We start from the raw sequence: 25673 nt of genomic DNA, 5'->3' as shown, positions 1-25673 counted from the left end.
ATTCATCATTTGTTATCTATTTTTATGAAATGGAAAAGTGGGTAAAACAAAAACAGGATAAGCTTGAGTTGGGTATGAAGATCTCTAAGGAGAGTAGAGGTGAATGTTTTTGGTTATTAAAGAAATTGGTCTCTGTCTGGAATTGGAACAATGTTTCTAAAATGTTTTGGTGAATCAAGTTCATCTGGGAGACAGTATCCAACAGTGATAGAAGAGTTGCGCACTCATTTTTCTCTGGACGATGTTAGAAAATCAACCAACAATTTTGATGATAAGAGAGAAATTGGAAGTGGAGCATGTGGTAGTGTATACAAAGGTTGTCTCCAACATAATGATGGTTCTGATTACGCAGTCGCAATGAAGAGATTTCATGTGCCCAGCAGTAAAGGGTTCAAAACAGAAGTAGAGTTACTATGTCAGCTTCATCACCCTAATTGTGTGTCTATTGTGGGATTTTGCAACCATGAAAAAGAGAATATTATTGTGTAAGAGTACATGTCCAATGGATCTCTAGATCGACACCTGGGAGATGAGGTTAGGGAAGCACTTTCATGGAAGAAAAGAATTGAGATTTGCATAGGAGCAGCACGTGGACTACACTATCTTCATGCAGGACTCAAGCGCACCATCATTCACCATAATATCCATCCTAGCAACATTCTTTTGGATGACAACATGCAACCAAAACTCTCAAGTTTTGAATGTAGCATACTAGGAGCACATTTCAAAGAAAAGCCAAAACCAATACAATCGGATTATTTAGGTAATTGTTCTATAACTATGTTATTGTAACGTAATATATCTTGTAAGGGGTCAGATATGTAGAATTTTTTGACTTGTCGATAGTCTCTTAATTTTTTTTTAAGTCTTTTTCTTTAAATGTGGATGTTTGATCAGTCAGAGGTTATCTGTAAAAGGTACTTCGACATTTAAGTAAATGTTCTGGTTTAAGAGTGTATTCAAGTAAAATAGTAAAAACGTACTCCTCAATAGAGAGCTTTATTTATAGTATTTGTTCATGGACCTTCATTCTCATGAGCCTAATATTAGTTATTAACTGACGCATAATGATCCTTAATACTAGGAACATGTATATTTCAATTAGTGAGTTTTATCGATTATGTTCGAGATATTTCTTGTGTATTTTGGATATTGTTGGACTCATTCAACGCTATCATAATTGTTATTGTTCGTTTATTTATTCTCTTATTTTATGTTGTTTGACTCGGGTGACTGGTCACCGAAATCGAGAACTCGTCCGATCGGTAATGAAGGGTACATATCTTATAATTATATGTTGCTATAGTCATTGCCGGTTTTATTGAGCTTACTTACTCGCTACAACCATTTTTTGTCAATTAAACTGAACAAAGCTTATAGGTTTTTTGCACTACATACCTGTGGAGACCATCATGGAGAGTACTGTCACAGATAGATATGATGTTTACGCATTTGGTATGGTTCTACTAGAAGTTGTGGGGGCAAGAAGAATTTTAGAATCGGATTATATTGGAGTAGCAGGAGAAGCACTTGAGAAGAAATGTGTTGAGGAGAATATTGATCCAAAAATCAAAGGGAAGATTGCACCAGAGTGTTGGCAAGTCTTTATAGATATCATCTTAAGATGCTTACAGAATGAACCTGATGAACGACCAACAATGGGTGAAGTTGAGGTGCAACTTGAGCTTGCTCTATTGTTGCAGGAACAAGCAGATGTCACAAACATCAATAGTGATTATACCTTATTGTCCAAAACCATTATTATCCCAAAATCAGACGGGAGATTGGAGTATGTCATTGACCAAAAAAAAGGACAGTAAACTGAATACAGTGACTTAGAAGACATGTTACACAGGTAATTTAGTGAGTGTTTGAAGTAGTTAAGTTTAATTAAGATTCTCTAGCTTTTGTAGCTTTCCTTATTTTTAGCATTTTGCTGAATGTGACTGTCTATGAAGTTGTCATTGTAATCATCTTTCACTAGTATAAATGTTAGCTTTTTTATGTGAGAAAACACAGTCTTCTTTCTTATATATAAGTGTGTTTGTCATCAATAAGTCATGAATATTTCATTAAACAAAGTCAAGATAACATTTATAATCCAAAACCTTAGAGTCTTCCAACCCAAAAACTTAAGCTAATATGTAAATTTTATATATTGCTTTTTTTCAAACTTATTCCTAGTCAATGTGTCACACTCGGAATTCAAACAAATTTAATTTGAAGGCAGTGAAAGTTGCACCGTAGTGTTGGCAAGTCTTTAATAGACATCACGTTAAGATGCACAAAGAATGAGGCTGATGAACGACCAACAATGGGAGAAGTAAGGTGGAAGTTGAGCATGCTATGTATCACAAACACCAGCTACGTCTTACCACCACAACTCTACATTAGTATCACTCTTCTCCTTTAAGAAGAGATGCAGGAATTGCAAGGACTATGCTAAGGATTTCAGCCCAATTCTCATGGTTTTAATGTCATCCTCGCATATTTATAAAAACAATTTAGTATCAAGGAGGACCCTTTTGGAAAGATTACCGACTAAAGTAAATTTGTCAAGGAGAGGGGTCGTAGTTAATGATAACATTTGTGTTCTATGTCTTGATAGGAAGAATCAAACCAACATCTGTTTCTGGAGTGTAAAATAGCTTACCAGGTTTGGAATTATTGCTTCAAGTGGTTTGGCGTATTGGGTGCGCAACATTGTAATTTGAAGTATCATTTTGAGAATTTTCATCTGGTACATATGAACACTAATCAAAATATGGTTTGGAAAGGTGTTTGGGCAGCAGTTGTGTGGAGTATTTGGGATCACAGGAATAGAGTTATCTTTAATCAAGGAAAAGTTGATGCGAAAGAAATTTTTCAAATGGCACAACTCAAAGCCTGGTTTTGTTTGAAATATAGGACGAAATCTTTTAACTACGCCTTCTCGGATTGGGTATTGAATCCTAGCCTATGTCTAAATAGTAATCACTAAGGAAAGGAAGAGAATAGGTGAGGGGGCTATAAGTAAAAAAGGGGGGAGAAAGGTGAAAAGAAGGTAGAGAAATGTAACTAGTACATGGATTTGGGTTTAGTTGTAAATATATCTAATTGAAAGGTCCTTTATTTGATCTACTGATGGCAGGGAAAGGTTGTCGTTTCTATTTGTGTAGGTTCTAGAAGAAGGACAAGAGTTGGGTGCAAATGGAAGGTATGTGCGGGAGCTAATGAAAGGATGCGTGCAGGATGTCAATGAAGGTAAAGGAGGACGTTGGAGGTGTTGTAAGAACAGATGGGTCATGGCATGAAGCAAATTGTTTTTTAGATGGACGTGTAGTAGCTGGAGCTAAAGGCATAAGGCCACTAATGGGTCATGTGATGAAAAACCTGAATCATGCAACTGCAGTTGCTTGTATTTGTTGTTTTGGTCCCTCTGGTTTCTCTGGCTTTTGGCTTAGTTACTGCAGGAACAACTTACTGCAAGATCAAGACAACTCTGGTTTTTCTCATACAAGCTGTGTTAGATAATGTTAAAAGGCCAAATCAAGGATGTTGCTCTACAAGGCTGATATTGCTGGTGGTGGGGTCTTTGCTCTAAAAGAAGTACCTGCTTGAATCATCAAGAATATGATCCTTGTTTTTTGGTATTAGCATATTTATGTTCCATGGACGGTAGTTTTTTGTTAGGAAGGGAAGAGGTGTCATATAGATAGATATCATCCTATGTATCTATATACTTTATCTGTAAATGGGTTGGGATACCCCTAAAGTATCCCATTTTAATTTATTTAATTCTTTGTTGATAAAAAAAAAACTTAGTATCAAGATCAGACGTTGATAGTAATTAACATTTCAAGTGTATTCCTAACACTCAAATATGTTAAGTACTATTGTTTAGGTTAGAACCATAAAAATACTTTTCATTCAGATTTAAGATTCTAGATAAAAAAAAATATAAGCAAAACAATAATATCAAGAATAAAATATTATATTCATATATCACCTCAATACATAAGAGATTGAATAGATTATTCCCAAATCCACACTGTAGAATTAACCACACATCTTCTAACACCTTCTATTCTCCCAATTGAGTTACAAGTCATTCAATGGTGTTTTCCTCGCACACTATAGGGTTGAGCTTCAAGCCCCCTATTTAACTTAATTTGTTGGGTTAAGTGACTTCTTGCGTGGCGCTGATGGGCTCGTTTGGGCAAATAAAACATAAAAAGGCCCAATGTCACTGGCACTATCTTGCTCAAGCGAGACGCTCTGATGTTGATTTGGGCTTTTTGTGCACTTGTGCATTCCAGGGCCTTCCGGCTTTCTTCTTTTAGCTTATATTATTCTTCTTTAGCCCAATCATCTCCATTCTTTCCTAAAAACTTGAAATTAACACTAAATTTGGGAATAAAAAGCTCATATTCAAATAAATATCATAAAATATGTGAAAAGGTATAAATTCATAAATTATGGATTATTTTATATTTTTTTAGCAATTAATACTCATAAGTGTCTATATTTTAATATGAAATATTATTGAAATTAGGCACTTATCAATTATTCAATTGTTCCTTGTGGGTTCGATATTCATCCTTAAAGACACATTATTACTTCTGACAACGCAATGTACTTGTCGTAAAAAGTCATCAGTGGTTGAGTTCCTCTCTAGATCTTCCCCCAACGTCCGACCGATAACCAAGGCATGACTATGATCTCAGTCAGCTCCGCCACTGGGTCACTTGTCAGGACGACTGCCAAGATGCTCTCGTCTTCTGGAGTCATAACTACTTGGACACCTTTGACAACTGCAGGTGTTGGTCGAGGATTGTTGGCTGGCGAGAAGACGACCCCGCCTCTGCTTTTTGTTGTGTAGACTTAGTTGGCCGACCTCTCTTTTTGGGATTCAATGGAGGTGCGATTGTCTTCGCTGGCACACGTCGATTGAAGAGGTTGAGTTCCCCGTCCCAAGTAACTCAAAACTGCTTCGTTTTCATGAGGTCGATTACCTTCTCAATTGTTTTGGATAATTCGCTGACTCTAGATCTACACGCGCCATGCTGGCTGCAAAACGCAAACGGATTAAATAGCTCGTCAAAATAATGAATACAACCGTATACACAAGAAGTTCACATACCGATAAAACTTGTCCACCTCTTGAACGACTCGTACAAAGCTACCAACTCTCGAGTAGGTAACTTATTCGGGAGCTAGTCGAATACACAAAAAAAAAAAATATCTCGGGGAGTCATCGAAGGCCTCGACTAGGAGACATATCTTGTCGGGCTTTGGGTCTAATGAAAAGGAAATTTTGTTATGCCTTCCGCATAAAAAGAATAAGGTTTGTCGTCCGGTTCCACAAAAAATTTTAAATTATTTTTATTTAGAAATTTTATACAACGAGGTATATGGTGCAAATCAAATACTCCCTGATCGACTTGTCAAAGACAACCAACTCCCTGGAGTACTCGGACGAGAGTTATAATAGAATAATCAAATATTATGTATTTTTATGTATATTTTGGTGAATTAAAATTATGTAAGTTATTTTATAATTAATTTTGAAAAAAAATACGAGTTACTTGACGAAAAATAATTTACATATATGTAAAAATTGTAAATTGTTATATAGAAATAAATAATTTAAATATTCATAATTTTAAAACTTATAATTAAAAAATAATTTTATATTAAATATAAATAGTATTATTATATTCATAATAATAATTATTATATAATTTATTTATTATAAATAACTATATATATTTGTATTAACAAAATATTTTTAATTTTATTAATTATTATTATTTCATTTGATTAAAATATTTGTGATAGTTAAATTTAAGTAAATAATTAATATATGTAAAAAGGAAACAAATGAAAAACTACTTTATGTGACATTCTCTTTAATAGAAGATGATATTTATTCCTCACATACATGTCCTTTCATTCTCTCATGTGCAAATTTCTGAATCTAAGTGATATACCCATAATCCGTATTCATAAACACATCACTAAAAACAAAAATACCCTTAAAAAAAAGTTAGAAAGACTATTGAAAGTGCATATATAGATTACAAACCAAACATATTACAACTAATATTTTGCAAATTATTATCTAAAAGGAGTATGTTTAAAATTAATTTCCATAACACCAAAGATTTAACAAAAAGTAATATATACAGACATTCCAAATTCTTACAAGGGTGATCTTTGTAATTCATACAGAAATAAAATAGCTTAGTAGCATTTTCAGATCAATAATCATCATTAATTCCAACCCAAACCACTTCAATAGAATTGTCATTAATAGCATAATCTTCCAAAGTACTCTGCACTTGAGACAATCTTAAACTCTAGAGAAAGGAACACACCAATCTTTAAAAGAAACTTAATTAAGAATAGTCAAATTAATGAAATGATTACAGTTAAATAATGCTAAGAATTATTTTCACCCTTAATTAAAGGCACTTACAATTAATTCATTATTTAATACTTTATTATGTTTCCAAAATGATCTTTAAATAATTAACTTACAGAAAGAATAGCAGTAGCAGAATTTTAATTTTTAAAACTAAAATTTTTAAATTTTTTATCCTCGTAAAATATAATTCATAATATTTATTACTTATAAATTAAAATAATTAAAAATACAGAATAATAACTTATAACTAGAGAAAAAGCTAATATAAGATATTTTTTTCTATGTTGAAGAGGGATGAGGAGTATATGTTCAAGAGGGGTGAGCATAAGAAAACACTGACCATAAGAAAACAGTGACCCACCACCTTCAATGATGAAACAACGAAAGATGTCCATATTCATCATTTGATCTAGAATATTTAATACCAATCTCTATTTTAAAGAAATGGAAAAGTAGGTAAAGCAAAAACAGGATAAGCTTGGGTTGGGTATGAAGATCTCTAAGGCAAGTAGAGGTCATGTTTTTGGTTAGAGAGATAATTAAGGAAATTGGTCTCTGTCTGGAATTGGAACAATGTTTCTAAAATGTTTTGGTGAATCAAGTTCATCTGGGAGACAGTATCCAACAGTGATAGAAGAGTTGTGCACTCATTTTTCTCTGGGGGATGTTAGAAAATCAACCAACAATTTTGATGATAAGAGAGTAATTGGACGTGGAGAATTTGGTATTGTATACAAAGGTTGTCTCCAACATAATGATGGTTCTGATTACGCAGTCGCAGTGAAGAGATTTCATGTGTACACAAGTAAATCGTTCAAAAAAGAAGTAGAGTTACTGTGTCAGCTTCATCACCCTAATTTTATGTCTATTGTGGGATTTTGCAGACACAAAAAAAAGAATATCGTTGTGTATGAATACATGTCCAATGGATCTCTAGAGCAACACCTAGAAGAAGGTCAACTATCATGGAAGAAAAGAGTAGAGATTTGCATAGGAGCAGCACGTGGACTACACTACCTTCATGCAGGACTCAAGCGCACCATCATTCACCGTCACATCAATCCTCGCAGAATTCTTTTGGATGACAACATGCACCCAAAACTCTCGGGTTTGCAATACAGCATACTAGGAGCACATTTCAAGGAAAAGCCGAAACCAATACAATCGGGTTATGGAGGTAATTGTTCTATAACTATGTTATTGTAACGTTTATATCTGGTAACTATATGCTGCTACAGAATAATTGTCGGTTTTATTGAGCTTACTTACTCGCTACAACCATTTTTTGTCAATTAAACTGAACAAAGCTTATAGGTAGTTGGTACTACTCACCTGTGGAGACCATCATGGAGGGTACTGTCACAGATAGATCTGATGTTTACGCATTTGGTTTGGTTCTACTGGAAGTTGTGGGGGCAACAAAAATTTTTAAACCACAATATATTGCTGTAGTAGGGGAAGTACGGGAGAAGAAATGTGTTGAGGAGAATATTGATCCGAAAATCAAAGGGAAGATTGCACCAGAGTGTTGGAAAGTCTTTATAGATATCACCTTAAGATGCATAGAGAAGGAACCTGATGAACGACCAACAATGGGTGAAGTTGAGGTGGAACTTGAGCATGCTCTATTGTTGCAGGAACAAGCAGATGTCACAAACATCAATAGTGATTATACCTTATTGTCCGAAACCTTTATTATCCCAAAATCAGAGTGGAGATTTGAGTATGTCATTGACCAGTAACAAGGACAGTAAACTGAATGCAATGATTTAGAAGACATGTTACAGAGGTAATTTAGTGAGTGTTTGAAGTAGTCAAGTTTAATTAAGATATCTCTAGCTTTTGTAGCTTTCCTTGTTTTTAGCATTTTGCTGAATGTGACTGTATTTGAAGTTGTCATTGTAATCATCTTTCGCTAGTATAAATGTTAGCTTTTTTATGTGAGAAAGACAGTCTTCTTTCTTATATACAAGTGTGTTTGTCATCAATAAGTCATCTTTCTTATATATAAGTGTGTTTGTCATAATAAGTCATGAACATTTCATTAAACAAAGTGAAGATAACCTTTAGTGTGTAATTTTTTTTGTTATATATTGATTTTCAATCTTATTCCTAGTCAATGTGTCACACTTGGAATTCACACAAAGTTAATTTGAAGGCAGTGAAAGTTGCACCATAGTGTTGGCAAGTCTATATGACGTTAAGATGCACGAAGAATGAGGCAGATGAAAGACCAACAATGGGAGAAGTGAGCATGGTCTGTATCACAAACAGCAGCTACATCTTACCACCACAACTCTACATCAGTATCACTCTTCTCCTTTGAGAAGACATGCAGGGATTGCAAGAGCTATGCTAAGGATTTCAGCGCAATTCTCGTGGCTTTAATGTCATCTTCGTGGTTATAATCGCTTGCCTAAATACTCTTACTTTGTTTCCCTCAAAGCTTATTCTCCCAGTGCCTACACGGTTGAGGTGTTCATAAAAAATAAGGTCTCAGGCAATTTTGGCAACAAATTTTTCAAACTAAGTGGCACTACCCTCTTTTTTAGTATAATCTATCACCCTCGAAGGATGAACAATCTGAAACTATTCATAGTTTTTTAGAAGAAACTCATTTGAATACACATGATACATACAAAGAGACTTCATGACTTTGTGATACTTGTAATTGTTGAGAAGATCCTTGCACAAAGCAGTAGCTACCCAAGAGTTTGGACTCTGAGAACATTAATGTTTGGACAAATTATTTTATAAATTAATTTTTTTATCTAAATCTAAAATAATTTCTATTATTAATAAAATTAATTTTGAAATTCGTATTTAATGAACTACTATCATGTTTTTAACTAAAATATTGAAGTATTTCCACAACTAAATATTAAAGTATCAACAATAAAATTTGGCTTCAAAAACACAAGAATTCCTAACCTGAGAAAAAAAAAACAGATGAAAAGTTTTGATTTCACCAGCCAAGCTAGCTTGGATTCTACGAGATGATATTCTGGCTCCAGGGTTCCTGACGAAAATTTCTTTAAACATTATTATTAAAGTCAACAATGACGTTTGATTTATAGTAGAAAGTATGAAAAATCCGCTGATAAAAAAAGTATGAAAAAGTTGCTACATTCTCGTATAACTTTTTACTAATTTTATAATAAAAATTTATTTAATGTAATGCAAATTCATTTATGAATTAAATAATTTAAATACAAAGAATAATAAGATGAAGAATAGCATGTGAAAGACAGTGCATTATTGGGTTTGGGTGGTTGGGTCTGAACAAACTACCTCAAACGACGACTTTAGAAAACGTTGGGAAACGATAGTAAGACAATATAAAATAATAAATCCAAAAAAAAAGAGACTAAGTTGGATTGATGTTCCCGTTCTAATCTCCGATTGTCATACAACTGAATCAAATTCTAATTGCAATTTCTGTGAGCGTGGCAAAGCTTTTAAATTTAGTGTCTTTCATCTCTGTTTCCTCATCCAGGTATTCTTACTTCACTTTTTTCTCACTGAAAATTGCTGGGTTCATTATTATTCTCACTTCCCATTTGCTTCTAGCTCAAAGTTTGTTTTTTTTTTCTCTCTTTTCAAACTATATCGTGATGTTTTGTAATTTTTGTTTTCGAGTTGTTGCTGGGTTGTTTCTGATCACGGGATTCCTTTGGGGCAAAAGAGTTTCTGATATTTCCCACCATCTTCTTTTGTATTGCAAATTGATAGTTTGTTCTACAATGATTGGAATTTTAGGGGGATTAAGTGGTAGGTGCATGTAATTCTTTAGGTACTTGTATTGATATACAGTACAAACCTTTATTATAGGAATTATCAAGATGAAATCATAATATGATAAAAGAACAATACTAGAACGAAATTGTATCTTTGCTTTGTCTGAATATTATTGTTTTTATAGTTTACCCGATCAAATTAGGAATAGAAGAATGGAGAAATATCTGACATTCTTAAGTTCAGCCTTAATTTTCGAACTAAAGTATGTGGTGCCGTTAGAAGAAAATATGACTGATGAGTATTTTTTGTTCTCTTTTTTCTTAAAAAATGAATGGTAATAGATCAAGACTATTCTTGCTCCTTGACATAGCAATCTTACTTTATAAGTGCTTATTATGTTGTAAAGGTATTGCAGATACAGCAGGATCATGAGCGGGACTTCTGAAAAGAAGCTTGTAAGAATTGATGTTAGTTCTGATACTGTGTGTCCATGGTGCTTTGTTGGCAAAACAAATCTAGATAAGGCCATAGCTGCCTCCAATGATAAGTACAACTTTGAGGTCTAACACGCTCCTCATCTTTGTGTGTTTCTTGCAACCAAATATGTCTGCCATTTCCTGCGTTAATTTACTGTTTAACTGAGCTAACAGATAATATGGCATCCCTTTCAACTTAACCCTGATGCCCCCAAAGAAGGCATTGACAATAGGGAGTATTACAGAAGAAAGTTTGGATCCCAATCAGAACGGATGGAAGCTCGGATGTCAGAGGTTTATATTTGTTGATCACTCTGTTGTCCTTTGTTGTGTTGTCTATATTTCATCCTTATCAAGAATTTTGAGCAAGTCATTTAGTCAATTTGGTATTTGGCAGGTGTTCAAGAATGTTGGTCTGCAATATAGTTTATCTGGACTCACGTAAGATTGAAAGTGGTTTACAATTCACCAATAGCCAAACATCTATAAAGCACTTTAGAAGTGAGTGTTATGCAGAATTATCCAACCGATGTTCAACTAACATAGTTTTGATTATGCACAGGGGAAACACCTTGGACAGCCACAGGCTTATATATTTTGCTAGACAGCAGGGTCTTGACAAGCAGCATGATCTAGTTGAAGAACTTAATATTGGCTATTTCACACAGGGAAAATACATTGGTGACCAGTAAGTGCTTCTGTGCTTCTTCTTTTTTGCCTTTTCTTCAGTGATCCTTTTGGTTGTTTGCTCAATTAGTGGCACTTTATCTCCATTACTTTAAGACCTTAGAAGGTGATATTCTAGAAACTTACATTCAGATATGTCTATCTGTGTGGATCTCAGTGGCTAATGTTTTTAACAGATGGATGACAATAGGTAGTCACTTGACTCATTTTTGTTTTCGATTCCTTTTGGTTGAATGTCTCATTTTTTTATACATTTCTTTCGGAATACTAAAACTGCTAACGTGGAGGTTCATTTAAGTATTAGGATTCATGTATTTAGAGCAACAACAAAAGTCTTATCCTATAAAGTGAGGGATTTAGCTTTTTTGTACTAAATATAAAGACCAATAAAGAGGAATTGAATGTTCAGTGTAGAAAATGGGATGATGGGTTTTCTTCTGTGGTAGGATATAGATGGAAGGTCAATGTCTTCAAATGTAGTCCCTAAGCGGCAGGCACTAATTATTACTTTAAATTTGGACACAGTAAGTTTCTTCTGGAATCTGCAGCAAAGGTTGGTATAGAGGGAGCAGAAGAGTTTCTCAAGGACCCCAACAGTGGTTTGAGGGAGGTAAAACAAATATATACATATAAGCAAACTCCATTGTGATGCATTTAAATTCAAATGAGGACTAAAATATGCTTCCTTGCATTTGATACTTGAATCATTCGGCTCTCAAAGTTCTAACTTCAAAATGCTTAATGTATTTGTTCTCTTCAATATAAACATCAAAATGATAGCATGATCTATTAGTTATTATTAGGCAGTCATGAAATGGCATCAACGCTGATCTTGCTTTCCATGTTTTTATCTGTCTACATAGGTTGAGGAGGAGCTGAAAACATATTCAGGGAACATTACAGGGGTTCCATATTACGTGGTAGGTGTATGTAATGTTAAAATCTGAGTAATTTTTTTCAGTTTCATATGTTAAGAATGACTGATTAATGATTTGGCAGATTAATGGAAATCACAAGCTGAGTGGTGGACAACCCCCTGAAGTCTTCTTGAGAGCATTTCAGGTTGCTACAACTTGACTTTCAGCTTCTATTTCCCTCTATTTAGTCAGAATCAAACCTTGGAAATAAGAAATTAGCCCTTCAGAGTTTTTATTAACTCTGTAAAATCTGAAACTCTTGTTGCTTATATGTAAGGCAATATTCTAGTAGTGGATTTAGGGTTTAAAGTATATTTAACTTTCGAATAAGCAAAATGAAAATTATCTAATATTTAAGCTAAGTAAGCTATATATTTAAATTTCAGTTTGAGCATCCAAACTAGGACACATTTAAATTCCAGTTGGAACATAATACTTTTGGACTATAACACCCTCATACTATAATATTATAGATTGTACAATCAGAAATTTTTGGATTTAGAAATACTTTTAGATTGGATAATCTATAATACATTTTAAAATTATATTTCGAATTGTATAGTTTATAATCCTTAAAAAAAGACGAAAAATTATGGATTATATGATCTATAACAAATTTTAAAAATATATTTTGAATTATATAATTATAATTCTTAAAAAAATGAAAAATTATACAATTCAAAATATATATTATAACAAAAGTGTTACGGAAAGTATTATTGGGATCAGGATATCTTCCCAATTCTATAATTCAAAATGATTTTTTTTAAGAAAAAAATTGTATTCTAGATTATAAAATCCAAAGATTATTTCTTAATCCATAAATATTTTTCAAATTCTACAATATAATATGTGTAAATAGAAAAAAAAAAAAAGCAATATTTTTTACAAAATATTTTTTAAAAATAAAATGATCTTTTCGATGACTTAGGAGGTCTCAAAGAAGCTATGGAGGTGGGAGAAGAAACAGCCTAGTATAAAAAGATAAGTGATAAGTTCAAAAAAAGTTTTGATTTAGTTATATGTTTAAATAGTTTATGTTGAAGATGTGATCTCACTCTAGCATCATGAAAAGGGTCTAGTTTTAATTCAGATTTTGATTTTACTCTTTCACTAAAAACGAATAAATTTTAGACAAGATGGTGCTTCACCACAAGCCACTTTAAGAAATGCCACCTTCACACTTGCTTCGGGAAACTGGTAAAAACATTATTGAGCTAATAAATAATGTTTTCACATTTAAATAAGTGAAATTAAAGAGTTTTTTTTTTCAGAGGACCAAACTGATGACTAATGTATTTTCATATGACAAAATAATATTTATGTTCGCTTTGGTTTTTTAGTGTCCATTTTAAGTATAAAGGAAAGACATGTTCCAATTTGCACTATTACTTTTTTGTGTCTTCACCACGCCAGATATATATTTTGTTATATCACATGTTACACATTATAAATCTTCTTGCTTGGTAAGCTATATTGTTAATTTAACATCAACCTATAAAATCAATTCATTCTATTCATTTTAAGTTCAAATTAATTCCAATGTATTCACACTCTATCTTAATTCATGTGTAGCAAAAGTTTGACTAAGCCAATATTCACTATGATTTAAGTTGTATATTTATTGTATATAAATATGGTTTATTAGAAATTGGAAATCATTAGTTAGACTTAAATAATTCAATTCATGAATATATTTAAGGTTGATATTATGTTTCGGATATGTATCTCTCATTTAGGTTTTATCCATGTTTTTAATGTATTGAATCATTTATTACTTCAACAATTATGATAGAATTAACGCTTAATTAATATCAAAATATTATTAATAATAATAATAATTAAATAACACATAAAATAATATAAAAAACACAATAGCATAACTTTATATGATTTGTTTAATATAAATTTATTCAATTATTATTTTATTTTAATTAATAAAAATATTCGTTAGGAACAATTTTATTTTAAAAAATAATTTATTGTTGTAAAATGATGACATTTCAAATGAGTGTCTTCTTTTTTCTAGAATATATATTTTATTTTTTTTATCTTTCAAAATCCAAATATATTTACATTAATAATTATTTAAATTTAAATAAATACAAATATTAGTATGATAATAATAAAAATAAAAATCTGCTAATACAAAATCGCGTTTGTTTTTGCTAGTTTAATGTAATGCAAATTCATTTATGATTTAAATAATTTAAATATAAGAATAATAAGATGAAGAGCAGCATGTGAAAGACAGTGCATTATCGGGTTTGGGTAGTTGGGTCTGAACAAACTACCTCAAACAACGACTTTTGAACAAAGCTTTTAAATTTAGTGCCTTTCATCTCTGTTTCCTCTTCCAGGTATTCTTACTTTACTTTACTTTACTTTGCCCTTGTGGTTGCTCGTTGAAGGTACCTTTAATTAAGGGTACCTTAATTAAAAGCACTTATAATATCGTTAGAATTTTGAATGATTTATAATGTGTTTCCAATATGATCTTTAAATAATTAGCGTACAGAAAGAATAGCAGTAGCAGAATTTTAATTTTTAAAACTAAACTTTTTCAATTTTTATCCTCGTAAAATACAATTTATAATATTTATTACTTATAAATTAAAATAATTAAAAATACAAAATAATAACTTATAATTAGAGAAAGAGGTAATATAAATTATTTTTTTCTATGTTCGAGAAGGATGAGGGCATATATGTTGTGCTTCACTTTAACTTTTAAAACAGGAAAAGAAAACACTGACATTCAATGACGAAACAACAAAAGATGTCCATATTCATGGTTTCATACCACTTTTTGCATTGCTCCAAATTACATCCACAAAGACGATTAGAGATTTTAAAACAGGAAAAGAAAACACTGACATTCAATGATGAAACAACAAAAGATGTCCATATAAACTTGAGTTGGGTATGAAAATCTCTAAGGCGATTAGAGGTGAAAGTTTTTGGTTAGAGAGGTAATTAAGGAAGTTGGTCTCTGTCTGGAATTGGAACAATGTTTCTCAAATGTTTTGGTCAATCAAGTTCATCTGGGAGACAATATCCAACAGTGATAGAAGAGTTGTGCACTCATTTTTCTGTGGACGATGTTAGAAAATCAACCAACAATTTTCATCCTAAGAGAGTAATTGGACGATTTGGTAATGTATACAAAGGTTGTCTCCAACATAATGATGGTTCTGATTACGCAGTCGCAGTGAAGATATTTTATGAGTACAACAGTAAATGGTTCGAAAAAGATGTAGAGTTACTGTGTCAGCTTCATCACCCTAATTGTGTGTCTATTGTGGGATTTTGCAGACACGAAAAACAGAGTATTATTGTGTATGAATACATGTCCAATGGATCTCTAGATCAACACCTGAGAGGTGAGGTGAGGGAAGCACTTTCATGGAAGAAAAGAGTAGAGATTTGCATAGGAGCAGCACGTGGACTACACTACCTTCATGCAGGACTCAAGCGCACCATCATTCACCGTAATATCCATCCTAGCAGCATTCTTTTGGATGACAACATGCACCCAAAACTCTCAGGTTTTGGATTTAGCATACTAGGAGCACATTTCAAGGAAAAGCCAAAACCAATCAAATCGTATCTTGCAGGTAATTGTTCAATTACTATGTTATTGTAGCGTAATATGTTTCGTAACTATATATATGCTGCTACAGAATAATTGCCCATTTTTGTCAATTAAACTGAACAAAGCTTATAGGTTTTTGGGAATACTCACCTATGGAGGCCTTCACGGAGGGTACTTTCACAGATAGATCTGATGTTTACTCATTTGGTATGGTTCTACTGGAAGTTGTGGGGGCAAGAAGATTTTTTAAACCGAATGATTTTGGAGTAGCAGCAGGAGAACCACTGGAGAAGAAGTCTGTTGAGGAGAATATCGATCCGAAAATCAAAGGGAAGATTGCACCAGAGTGTTGGCAAGTCTTTATAGATATCATCTTAAGATGCTTACAGAATGAACCTGATGAACAACCAACAATGGGTGAAGTTGAGGTGGAACTTGAGCATGCTCTATTGTTGCAGGAACAAGCAGATGTCACAAACATCAATAGTGATTATACCTTATTGTCCGAAACCTTTATTATCCCAAAATCAGAGTGGAGATTTGAGTATGTCATTGACCAGTAACAAGGACAGTAAACTGAATGCAATGATTTAGAAGACATGTTACAGAGGTAATTTAGTGAGTGTTTGAAGTAGTCAAGTTTAATTAAGATATCTCTAGCTTTTGTAGCTTTCCTTGTTTTTAGCATTTTGCTGAATGTGAATGTATTTGAAGTTGTCATTGTAATAATCATTTTCTAGTATAAATGTTAGCTTTTTCATGCGAGAAAACAGAGTCTTCTTTCTTGTCAATATGTCATTGAACATTTCATTAAACAAAATCAAGATAACATTTCTAGTCCAAAACCTTAGAGTCTTCCAATCCAAAAACTCAATGTAATATGAATTTTTTTTTTGTTATGTATTGCTTTTCAAACTTATTCCTAGTCAATGTGTCACACTTGGAATTCAAACAAATTTAATTTGAAGGCAGTGAAAGTTGCACCGTAGTATTGGCTGATGAATGACCAACAATGGGAGAAGTGAGCATGGTCTGTATCACAAACACCAGTTACATCTTATCACAACCATAGTAGTTAGTATCTTACGATTCACGATATGTATAGTACGAAACGATACAGTTTCACCCTTCCACTATACGAAACGATACGGTTTCATCCTTCGTACGTACGAAACGATACGGTTTCATCCTTCGTACGTACGAAACGATACGGATTCACCACAACTCTACATCAGTATCAGTGTTCTCCTTTAAGAAGACATGCAGGGATTGCAAGAACTATGCTAAGGATTTCAGCCCAATTCTCATGGCTTTAATGTCATCTTCGTGGTTATAATCGCTTGCCTTAAATACTCTTATTTTGCTTCTCTCAAAGCTTATTCTCCCATTGCCTACACGGTTGACGTGTTCATAAAAAATAAGGTCTCAGGCAATTTTGGCAACAAATTTTTCAAACTAAGTGGCACTACCCTCTTTTTGAGCATAATCTATCACCCTCAAAGGATGAACAATCTGAAGCTATTCATAGTTTCTCAAGGACCCCAACAGTGGTTTGAGGGAGGTAAAACAAATTTATACATATAAGCAAACACCATTGTGATGCATTTAAATTCAAATGAGGACTAAAATATGCTTCCTTGCATTTGACATTTGATTCATTCGGCTCTCAAAGTTCTAACTTCAAAATGCTTAATGTATTTGTTCTCTTCAATATAAACATCAAAATGATAGCATGATCTATCAGTTATTATTAGGCAGTCATGTACAACAATATTCGAGTTGCTACAACTTGACTTTCAGCTTCTATTTCCCTCTATGTAGTAAGAATCAAACCTTGGAAATAAGAAATTTGCCCTTCAGAGTTTCTTAATACTCTGTAAAATCTGAAACTCTGCTAAACAATATTCGAGAGTTTGGAGAGTTTAAGATTTAGGATTTAGAATATCTTCTATATTTTTTTTTCTAATAAGTAAAATTAAAATTTTCTAATATTTAAGATAAGTAAGTGATATATTTAAATTTCTGAGCATCCAAACTAGGAAACATATTTAAATTCCAGTTGGAACATCAAGTTCAATTTTTAATTTTCATTAAATATTGTGTCAATATTTTTATATTCTTTTTTCAGATTTGAAGCAAAATTTAATTCAAACTCTAACTAATTTAAAAATTATAATATCTTGTTTTATTTTTCAATTTAGTTAAGTTTAACTCAATTTAATTTATTTTTTAGCAGAAATTTAATTCGTTCTTATTTCCTAAACGAAATCCAAATAAAACTAGTTCTTCCACCGCAGTCTATGTTTGGATATTTTTATTCTTAAAATACTTTTGCCAAAACAAACACTGTTTGGATGATATTAGTAAAAAACAATGTATTATTAAAATAGGTATGAATTGTATATTATTATTACTGCTTGATGATAATGTGATATAAGTTATTTTAATAATTTTTTGTTACTAAAAAATCAAAGGAAAATTAAAGTACAGTATAATATATAAATGAACAAAAAATAATTAACTATATATACTTCAGATACAAACCCTCGTTGGTGTATCCAAGATAAACTATCCATAATCATTATCCATGAAGAAGCGATGGACATTATCCATGTGAAGAGAATCTTCGTATTTGTTTTGCATGACCACGATCACGTAAAGTACGATGAATTCCTTCGTCTTCCATGTTGCTACTTTTAGATGCCATTAAGGTGGCGCACGTTTTTTTTGTTTTTGCTAGTTTTTTTTGTTTTTGCTAGTTTTTTTTGCTTTGGAAAGAGCACAGGGATAATCTTTTGGAGCTTTGCACCATTATTATTACTGATAATACAGGAGCAACCAATACAGTGTTTGATATATAAAAAATTGTTGTATTACACCTCACTGTTATATTATCATTGTAACCTCTAAAGAGGCTTTTTGGCCTTTTCAAATTGGAAAAATAGATAATTACTCCAGATCACAATATCAATTCTAATCTGCACCCATCATTTTTTTAAATATCCCAAATTACCCATGTTATCTTTTCTGGATTTTCACGTACAACTTTCAGATCTTAGCATCCAGAAGGCATTCTTATATTACGAATGATCATATCTGAAAGACACATTTCAGTCTCAGTTTTAGAATGTCTTATTTGTGCATCCATAAGGCATTCTTATATTACGAATGATCATATCCGAAAGACACATCTCAGTCTCAGTTTTAGAACTGTCTTATTTGTGTTGTAGAAGATATTCCTATGTTGCGAATGATCATATATGAAAGACACAACTCAGTTTCAGTTTTAGAACTGTCTTATTTATGTTGTGGATATAGATACCTTCGAGATATGGATACCCAGATATGAATATCCGGAAGATTAACGATAAAATAAATAGTACAGGGAGAACTAGTCTTGGAAAATATGACTTCAAAATCCAATATACCCACTTCACAACTATACTATTACAGTATAATAATATAAAGAGCAATGATATATGTAATAGTATAATAATATAAAGAGCAATGATATATGGACAACTTGTTCCACTATACAACTCTTCATTTATGATATAAAAAAATGTATTTTTATCATTTCATACAAAAGTTGAAATTTTAGGTAAAGAAATAGAGTTGTATACTGGAGCAAGGTTGTCATTGTATCATTTTTCTAATATAAATAGATAAGTGATAAGTTCAATAAAGTTTTCGTTTAGTTATATGTTTAAATGGAGTTTATGTTGAAGATGGTGCTTCTTCACCACAAGCCACTTTAAGAAATGCCACTTCACACTTGCTTCGGGAAACTGGTGAAAACATTACTGAGCTAATAAATAATGGTTTTGACCGAACCAATTGCACAAACAATTTATTTAGATGAAATAGAAAATAATAGTACACCCAACAAAGCAAACTGTTGAAACCATGACAAAGTTTCCATCTAAAATGGCATTTTCTTTTAATCGCGCAAGTTTTGACAAGGGACAATAGAAACAACTTGGATGGGATTGAACTTACAGTGATGGATAATAAATAATAAAAGTTATATACTTCCTATACATGAGAAGCTCTTAATCTGAAGTATTCACAATGTCTGTACTTGTATTGTTTTTTCCTTTCCTCTGCTGTTTGTATCATCCACGATATAACCCTTTTTGTAAAAGATTAAGTCGTTTCATCGAATACCATCACCTGCACCAAAATATAAAAAAAGAAAAGTAAATATCATGATTCAGTACACTCCAATCATGCTCCACTATATATTTAAGTATGGTAGATTTGATCAATATTAAAAACAATAGCATAATCATAAATGATTGTCTCAAAATCTAAAAATAGTATCAGAATCAAGCACAAACAGGCAAACATGAAAATTGACAAACATGTAATATTTCGCAATAAACAACCTCAATGAAAGCTAGGTGCTTAAGGCAGCAAAGTTGTTACAATAAAGTATCAAGCTCAAGCAGCTCTACCTTTGTGTGGTAGAAAAAGGAAATATACATGTTATTTATCTTAAACGAATGCTAACATCACTTCAATTTTCAGTTTTTTCCTACACCAACACGGTTTGTTTGCAAACAAAACACTACTAAAGTTTTAGATAAACATGTCCATTTTTTTCATTTATATTCAACAGCTACTTCGAAAATTAATTTTACCAAACACTTATGATATAACTAGCTAGCGGCTATTTTTCAAACTCCAACTAGTTTTTCAACTTTAAGCTAGCTTTTCAGATGCTTTTGCCAAATATAGCCGAAATGTTCCAACTTCCAACTAAGTAACATATTGGCACACAAGCCCGGTAGAACGAGCAAAATTGGACTTGTTTACCAATTTAATCTAGAATTGATTGGTTCAAAGCAGTTTGTAAGGATTTGCACTCTCGGCGCCATATGATCAGTTCTCAGTTTTCTGGTTGAACTGACTGGCTCAGCCTGGTTCCCATCCTACTCTTTTTATGTTTTCTATGATCTAATCTCTGATGAAGTGAGTAAATTCAGGAAGAAATCATTCAGAACAAGTAAATATTACCTTCCCACAAACAGGACAGTTGTCACTTCTTTCCATCCACTCATATATGCAACCAAGGTGAAAATGATGAGAGCAGTTTGTCACTATCTTTGGATTTTCTTCAGTGTATTCTGCAAGCAAAAATAATTGAATCAAACATAAGTACCTGAAAAAGTTTCTACTCACAATATAGTGTTTCCTGGCTTTTCCAGCCAACCCTCATTTTGTTGGTTTTGTTCACGTCCTCACAAATTCAGAAAGGTCGCTATCCTTAATTCTAATCAGCATCTCCATGCAGTTCTTTGAAATTCTTTCTGTCATGTGCTAAGGGAGATTGTCTCACGTGATGTGTTCTTTACTTTTTCAAAGACGTTGCAAGTTCTCATGGTGATCCTTGATGTAGCAGTAAGCTTGCTGCCTTGTGACACGGAGTTGTGGACATCACAAACTCCAATTATGGGAATAGCATGCAGATGAGTTAGGTTCATCTACCCTTTGAAAACCCTCTAAATGTGAGTCTCATGCATTCAGCCAACTCTTTTTCCTAGTATAAATAAGTTTATACTATTTATAGAGCAGAACACAGAGAAGAAAAGTCAAGAAGCAAAAACTTCTGATATGACATAGTGGTTACTGACTAGTGAATTTAACCCAATATACGATCATGTCATGAGTAGAATAAATTGTTTTTTTGCATTTCATAATGAGTAGTATAAAATATTTAACTTGTATCTATAATCTTCAATAGAAGAGCCAATCCTGCTATAGCAGTTCTGAAATTGACCATTCTGACTACTATCCAGGATTGATAACTTCCTTACAAACCAATATTTCATGCAAAATTGAGCTGCAGCATCACGTGATCTATCGATTAAAATTTGAGTTAAAAAGAGCTTACCTTCTAGACAAGTCGGACAGACATCCTCCTCTTCTGATGATGAATACACAACCCCAGCTCCAGTTGTAAGTTTTGCTGATGAAAGTCTCACAGAGGACTTACGGTATTCCTTTGATCCATCTTCACTGGTGTCATTCCATTTGCCACCCAAATTTAAAGATTCTGAGTCAGCATCTCCATCACCTCTTAGAGGTTCTGACTCTTCATTCAAATGACTTGAACCCTTCTCACGTCTTGACACTAGTCCATCGCGCTGTGAACGGAAAAACCTGGGGTCTGCATCATATGGCAACGGCCTTGGAGGAGAACGGTAAATGTCAGATAGAGAACTATCAAGTGATGCTGTAGAAGTCATAGATGCTGCACCCTGTATAGATGAAGGAATTGCATGCACTTCCCCTCTACGGAATATTGAGGCATACTGAAATTTGAGGAAGATAGAAAAGAGTTATATTAGGACTAAAATACTCTTCAAATATTTTATACTGAATATTAATATACAGTGAATACAATTGAATTAACACCAAATTACTAGATTAACAGATGCAGTAAACTTTCCTAAACTAAATTATAGGTCATAACCTTCTTTTCCTACTTATTTTGTATGGCCTTGTTACAAGAAAGTTAGCACCTGGGTTTCAAGAGAAATATACCTCACACAATGAGCTAAGGCTTAACTTAAATGTAAGGTTCACTTCTTCTACCACTGATAGTTCTCATCATATATGAAATACATCACCATTTGTAATGTTTAGACTGATTGAGACATCTAGTTCATGAATAAAAAAGACACGAATATCCACATATGACTTCAACTTGGAGTATTTTTTTACATTACATGGTCCTGGGAAACAGGACAATAAAGAAGAAGCATATGTTCAGCAGTACTAAAAACACAATAGAAGCTCCTACAAATGTGTGTATGTCACTTCTTCATAGATGAAATTTCCAGAGAGATGAATGTGGAGCCAGGCCAAGGTTCTCTATGGCAGAATATAGCAGACGGCCAAAATTCCACCATGTAAACAGGCCATTATGGCCTATGGTGCTGCCATAGTGAGCCTTCCTTCCTATATTGCCTATGGCAAAGGGATTATAAAATTCAAATTTAAACCGTGGACAAAACATAAGACAGAATCTGAAAGTGAATAAAAAAATAAGAGGATGCGAGAGGACAGAGACAGAGGATGTCCAAAATTTGGAGACATACCACAGTCAAAAAGTACTGTGCGAAACAACTGAGACACGCACAGTTCCTGTATACAGGACTATTTGGATGCATATAATCTTCAATGTCATCAACATTAAAACAGCAACAAACTGAACCCATTGTTTCAGCTTCAATATCCCTCTCTCTTTCAACTAGAATCCTTCACACTCCTCAACTTAGATATCACCAAAACATTGATGCTGCTACATGCAAGCTTTGAGAAAATAGCCCCCAACAGCGATACCCAAGATTAATTACTACACTTCCATCAATAAAGAGAGAGGATTCTAAGCTCGCAGAAGTCCAATTGCCTCCGCAAACCTGTACCTCCCTCTTCTGATAAGTTTATCAGTTATATGGATGTGCAGATGAATCTTGATGACCTGAAACACACCAAAACTGCATAAATATCACTGAACAAACCATTTGGGAAGCTTGAAGAACACACTTCCAGTCACGCAATTGACAAAACAAAATAACAGAGTTTTCTAAATGCCTGTGTTGAACAATGCAATGCAACAAATGCTGATGCTCCAAATTCAAAGCATCACGCACACAAAACATGATTGCCAAATCAGGACTCCAAAATAAGATCAACAGACTTTTTTTTTTCCCTCCAAGGAAAAAAGAAGTACAATCAAACTTGCAGAACACCAAAGTATTTAAAAGACTAATATAAATTTGAGTGTTTCACGAAAAAAACTATAACCGATTCGCAGTGTTCCTTCAAATTGTGGCAAAAATAATTCATTACTTCACTGGTAAGTTATACTAGTACATCAACCAGAGCAGAAATATCATATTTTCCTTTCAGATAAAAAAATCACAATCACTAGTTTTACTATTTTGACAACAACCTCAAACACAGAAGCAAACCACAAGCCCATCCTAGGAATTGAACATTAAAAAGAGGGAAAAATCAAATGCATCAATTGTCTAGATAGAGACACCTGAATCTCCCACAAAAGAAGAAAAAAAATCATCCAACAAAAACACCCAAATTGATGAACCCAGAGAAGAAAAGCAACAAAAAAGAGATACCCAGTTGCGATTATCAAATAAGAAGGCAATCAAGCCATAAAAAACGAAAGAGGGTACGCGATAAAAAGGAAAAGGTAGAATCTTTCAAAAACGAAAAAAAAAAAACATACCTGAGAAATTTTTTGAATAAAATTGTTGTTGCTAAAAGAGAATAAGGGAGGGATAAATAAGCTAAAGAAGATTGAGATTGTTTTGAATTAGGAAAATAAAAGATTTTTTGGATGGAGATTATAGGAAGCTAAAAAAAACTTGTATCTTTCTCTCTCTTCTGATGTCCTTCCTTCCTCTTTCTTTCTCTTGGTGGCTGAGTAATGGTTGGAGGAATATATGAAATAAATAACACATCAAAAACTTTATGTTATTAAATCCGGAAGGACAATGACTCTTTTTTTCCTATTAAAAAAAAAAATATCTCAACCATGTTCTTTGATTGAGACAAGTTGCACCTCCAAATCCCATGTTCTTACACTGAAATCAAAACTACAAGAACATATGAAAATGATGTAAGGTGAATCTAGAAGATAGCTGGTATATTTCAGAGGCAAAAATATGAGTGTACATGTTATGCAGAAAACAAATTATTGCATAAGATAATTTTTTAAATTGAAATTTCTAGAAATTTTAAATTATAAAAAATAAAAAGTAATAAAAAATTCAAAACATATCACTTTTATTTCAAAAAATATATCATTGATTTAAATTGAGATTGAAAAAATAAGTGTGAAGAACATTTACTTCAAAGAAAGTTAAAGTTTTTAATTTATAATGTATGATTAAACTAGTTGGTGTCAGATGTAAAATATATGTGGATTTGTATATGTTAAATATTGGAATAAACAGTTATTTATTTATGAATATATACATATAATATTTTAATTAAAATATATATTGACTATGTTTAAATGTTTTTTAATTCCATACAAATATAACTATTTTGAATTTAGTAATTAAAAATGGTTTACTTTTAAATTGTTATATTTTCTAACCGTTATTACCTTTTTCTTTGTCTTTAATTATAATTAATTTAGTTCTAAAAACCGAAGATAACGATTACAGGAATAAATAACATTTAAAATAAATTATTTTTAATATGTAAATTGAGTACCTAATATATCTATTAACTTATATAAATAAGGTGATTCGGATTTTTTCTCTTCAATTTAATATTAAACATATATTTATTTACTTTGCTATTCGATAATTTTATTTATAATATTATAATTTTATTAAAAATAATTATAATTTAATCATTCATAATTTATTTTCTGTGTATTGTATTTGATATTATGATTTTAAATGGTTGTAATATAAATTTTGTTAAATGACAAAGTAATTTGATTTAAAAGTACAAACGGTTTAAATAAGATAAAGTATAAATACTTTATTAGTTAAGTAAAAAAATTATAAATTTTTTTTTTCACTATTTAAAATTTGTTTTTAAAAAATATTATCTTGCTAAAATTAATTTTTTCTATGATATCTAGTTAAGTATGTGATTTTATATTTATTTTAAGACTTAAATATATTTTTAACTGAGTTTTAAATGAATATATGAAAATCAGAGAGAAAGATGAAGAAATAGTGTTGAGTTAATATTTTTTTTTTTAAAATACGGTTAGTTAACATTATGAAAACAAAATTTACATAACTTGTCATAATTGTAAACATTTTGAAGTGGAAGATTATCAATATAAACATTTTAAA

At 32.2% G+C, this 25673-nt stretch overlaps 5 protein-coding genes across 7 annotated transcripts; 4 read left to right on the top strand and 1 right to left on the bottom strand.

Annotated features, from left to right (window-relative positions):
• Window positions 1–8: 8 nt before the first annotated feature.
• On the top strand, window positions 9–1879 carry LOC137823495 (receptor-like protein kinase ANXUR2). Its single transcript, XM_090294281.1, has 2 exons — window positions 9–763; window positions 1381–1879. The coding sequence occupies exons 1-2, from the start codon at window positions 496–498 to the stop codon at window positions 1818–1820; spliced, it is 708 nt and encodes a 235-aa protein (XP_090150407.1). The 5' UTR covers window positions 9–495; the 3' UTR covers window positions 1821–1879.
• Window positions 1880–6923: 5044 nt separating this feature from the next.
• LOC137826439 (receptor-like protein kinase FERONIA) lies at window positions 6924–8248 on the top strand. The gene is made up of 2 exons (XM_090293471.1): window positions 6924–7586; window positions 7724–8248. Exons 1-2 carry the CDS (start codon window positions 6983–6985, stop codon window positions 8149–8151), a joined length of 1032 nt encoding a protein of 343 aa, XP_090149597.1. The 5' UTR covers window positions 6924–6982; the 3' UTR covers window positions 8152–8248.
• A 1389-nt stretch (window positions 8249–9637) lies between these two features.
• LOC137823580 (oxidoreductase bty37) lies at window positions 9638–12589 on the top strand. 3 transcript variants are annotated; one of them, XM_090293469.1, is made up of 9 exons: window positions 9811–9842; window positions 9881–9905; window positions 10554–10707; window positions 10798–10917; window positions 11021–11064; window positions 11186–11311; window positions 11836–11920; window positions 12174–12230; window positions 12310–12589. In XM_090293469.1, the coding sequence occupies exons 3-9, from the start codon at window positions 10576–10578 to the stop codon at window positions 12385–12387; spliced, it is 642 nt and encodes a 213-aa protein (XP_090149595.1). In that variant the 5' UTR covers window positions 9811–9842; window positions 9881–9905; window positions 10554–10575; the 3' UTR covers window positions 12388–12589. The 3 variants fall into 3 exon arrangements, with proteins under 3 accessions (XP_090149594.1, XP_090149595.1, XP_090149596.1); XM_090293470.1 differs by having other exon boundaries at window positions 9827–9842; window positions 10563–10707; XM_090293468.1 differs by having other exon boundaries at window positions 9638–9905; window positions 10563–10707.
• A 2484-nt stretch (window positions 12590–15073) lies between these two features.
• Window positions 15074–16592, top strand: LOC137826438 (receptor-like protein kinase ANXUR2). The gene is made up of 2 exons (XM_068632394.2): window positions 15074–15844; window positions 15955–16592. Exons 1-2 carry the CDS (start codon window positions 15238–15240, stop codon window positions 16383–16385), a joined length of 1038 nt encoding a protein of 345 aa, XP_068488495.2. The 5' UTR covers window positions 15074–15237; the 3' UTR covers window positions 16386–16592.
• Window positions 16593–19644: 3052 nt separating this feature from the next.
• Window positions 19645–24319, bottom strand: LOC137825913 (E3 ubiquitin-protein ligase At3g02290). The gene is made up of 5 exons (XM_068631721.2): window positions 24080–24319; window positions 22929–23311; window positions 21719–22139; window positions 20842–20951; window positions 19645–19995 (listed from the first exon to the last, which is right to left on the bottom strand). The coding sequence occupies exons 2-5, from the start codon at window positions 23046–23048 to the stop codon at window positions 19969–19971; spliced, it is 678 nt and encodes a 225-aa protein (XP_068487822.1). The 5' UTR covers window positions 23049–23311; window positions 24080–24319; the 3' UTR covers window positions 19645–19968.
• Between the last annotated feature and the right edge of the window lie 1354 nt (window positions 24320–25673).

This window comes from Phaseolus vulgaris, chromosome 8 (genome assembly GCF_051622355.1).
Source record: "Phaseolus vulgaris cultivar YP4 chromosome 8, ASM5162235v1, whole genome shotgun sequence".
Lineage (NCBI taxonomy): Eukaryota > Viridiplantae > Streptophyta > Magnoliopsida > Fabales > Fabaceae > Phaseolus > Phaseolus vulgaris.
This window is presented reverse-complemented; position numbering and strand designations above follow the sequence as displayed.

Coding starts and splice junctions, on each gene's coding strand:
- LOC137823495 (XM_090294281.1), top strand. CDS start 496: ATGTCCAATGGATCTCTAGATCGACACCTGGGAGATGAGGTTAGGGAA. Junction 764..1,380: donor AATACAATCGGATTATTTAG/GTAATTGTTCTA, acceptor CAAAGCTTATAG/GTTTTTTGCACTACATACCT.
- LOC137826439 (XM_090293471.1), top strand. CDS start 6,983: ATGTTTCTAAAATGTTTTGGTGAATCAAGTTCATCTGGGAGACAGTAT. Junction 7,587..7,723: donor AATACAATCGGGTTATGGAG/GTAATTGTTCTA, acceptor CAAAGCTTATAG/GTAGTTGGTACTACTCACCT.
- LOC137823580 (XM_090293468.1), top strand. CDS start 10,576: ATGAGCGGGACTTCTGAAAAGAAGCTTGTAAGAATTGATGTTAGTTCT. Junction 11,065..11,185: donor TATAGTTTATCTGGACTCAC/GTAAGATTGAAA, acceptor GATTATGCACAG/GGGAAACACCTTGGACAGCC. Junction 11,921..12,173: donor CCAACAGTGGTTTGAGGGAG/GTAAAACAAATA, acceptor CTGTCTACATAG/GTTGAGGAGGAGCTGAAAAC.
- LOC137826438 (XM_068632394.2), top strand. CDS start 15,238: ATGTTTCTCAAATGTTTTGGTCAATCAAGTTCATCTGGGAGACAATAT. Junction 15,845..15,954: donor AATCAAATCGTATCTTGCAG/GTAATTGTTCAA, acceptor CAAAGCTTATAG/GTTTTTGGGAATACTCACCT.
- LOC137825913 (XM_068631721.2), bottom strand. CDS start 23,048: ATGGGTTCAGTTTGTTGCTGTTTTAATGTTGATGACATTGAAGATTAT. Junction 22,140..22,928: donor CACAGTACTTTTTGACTGTG/GTATGTCTCCAA, acceptor CTCAAATTTCAG/TATGCCTCAATATTCCGTAG. Junction 19,996..20,841: donor ACTGTCCTGTTTGTGGGAAG/GTAATATTTACT, acceptor ATTTTGGTGCAG/GTGATGGTATTCGATGAAAC.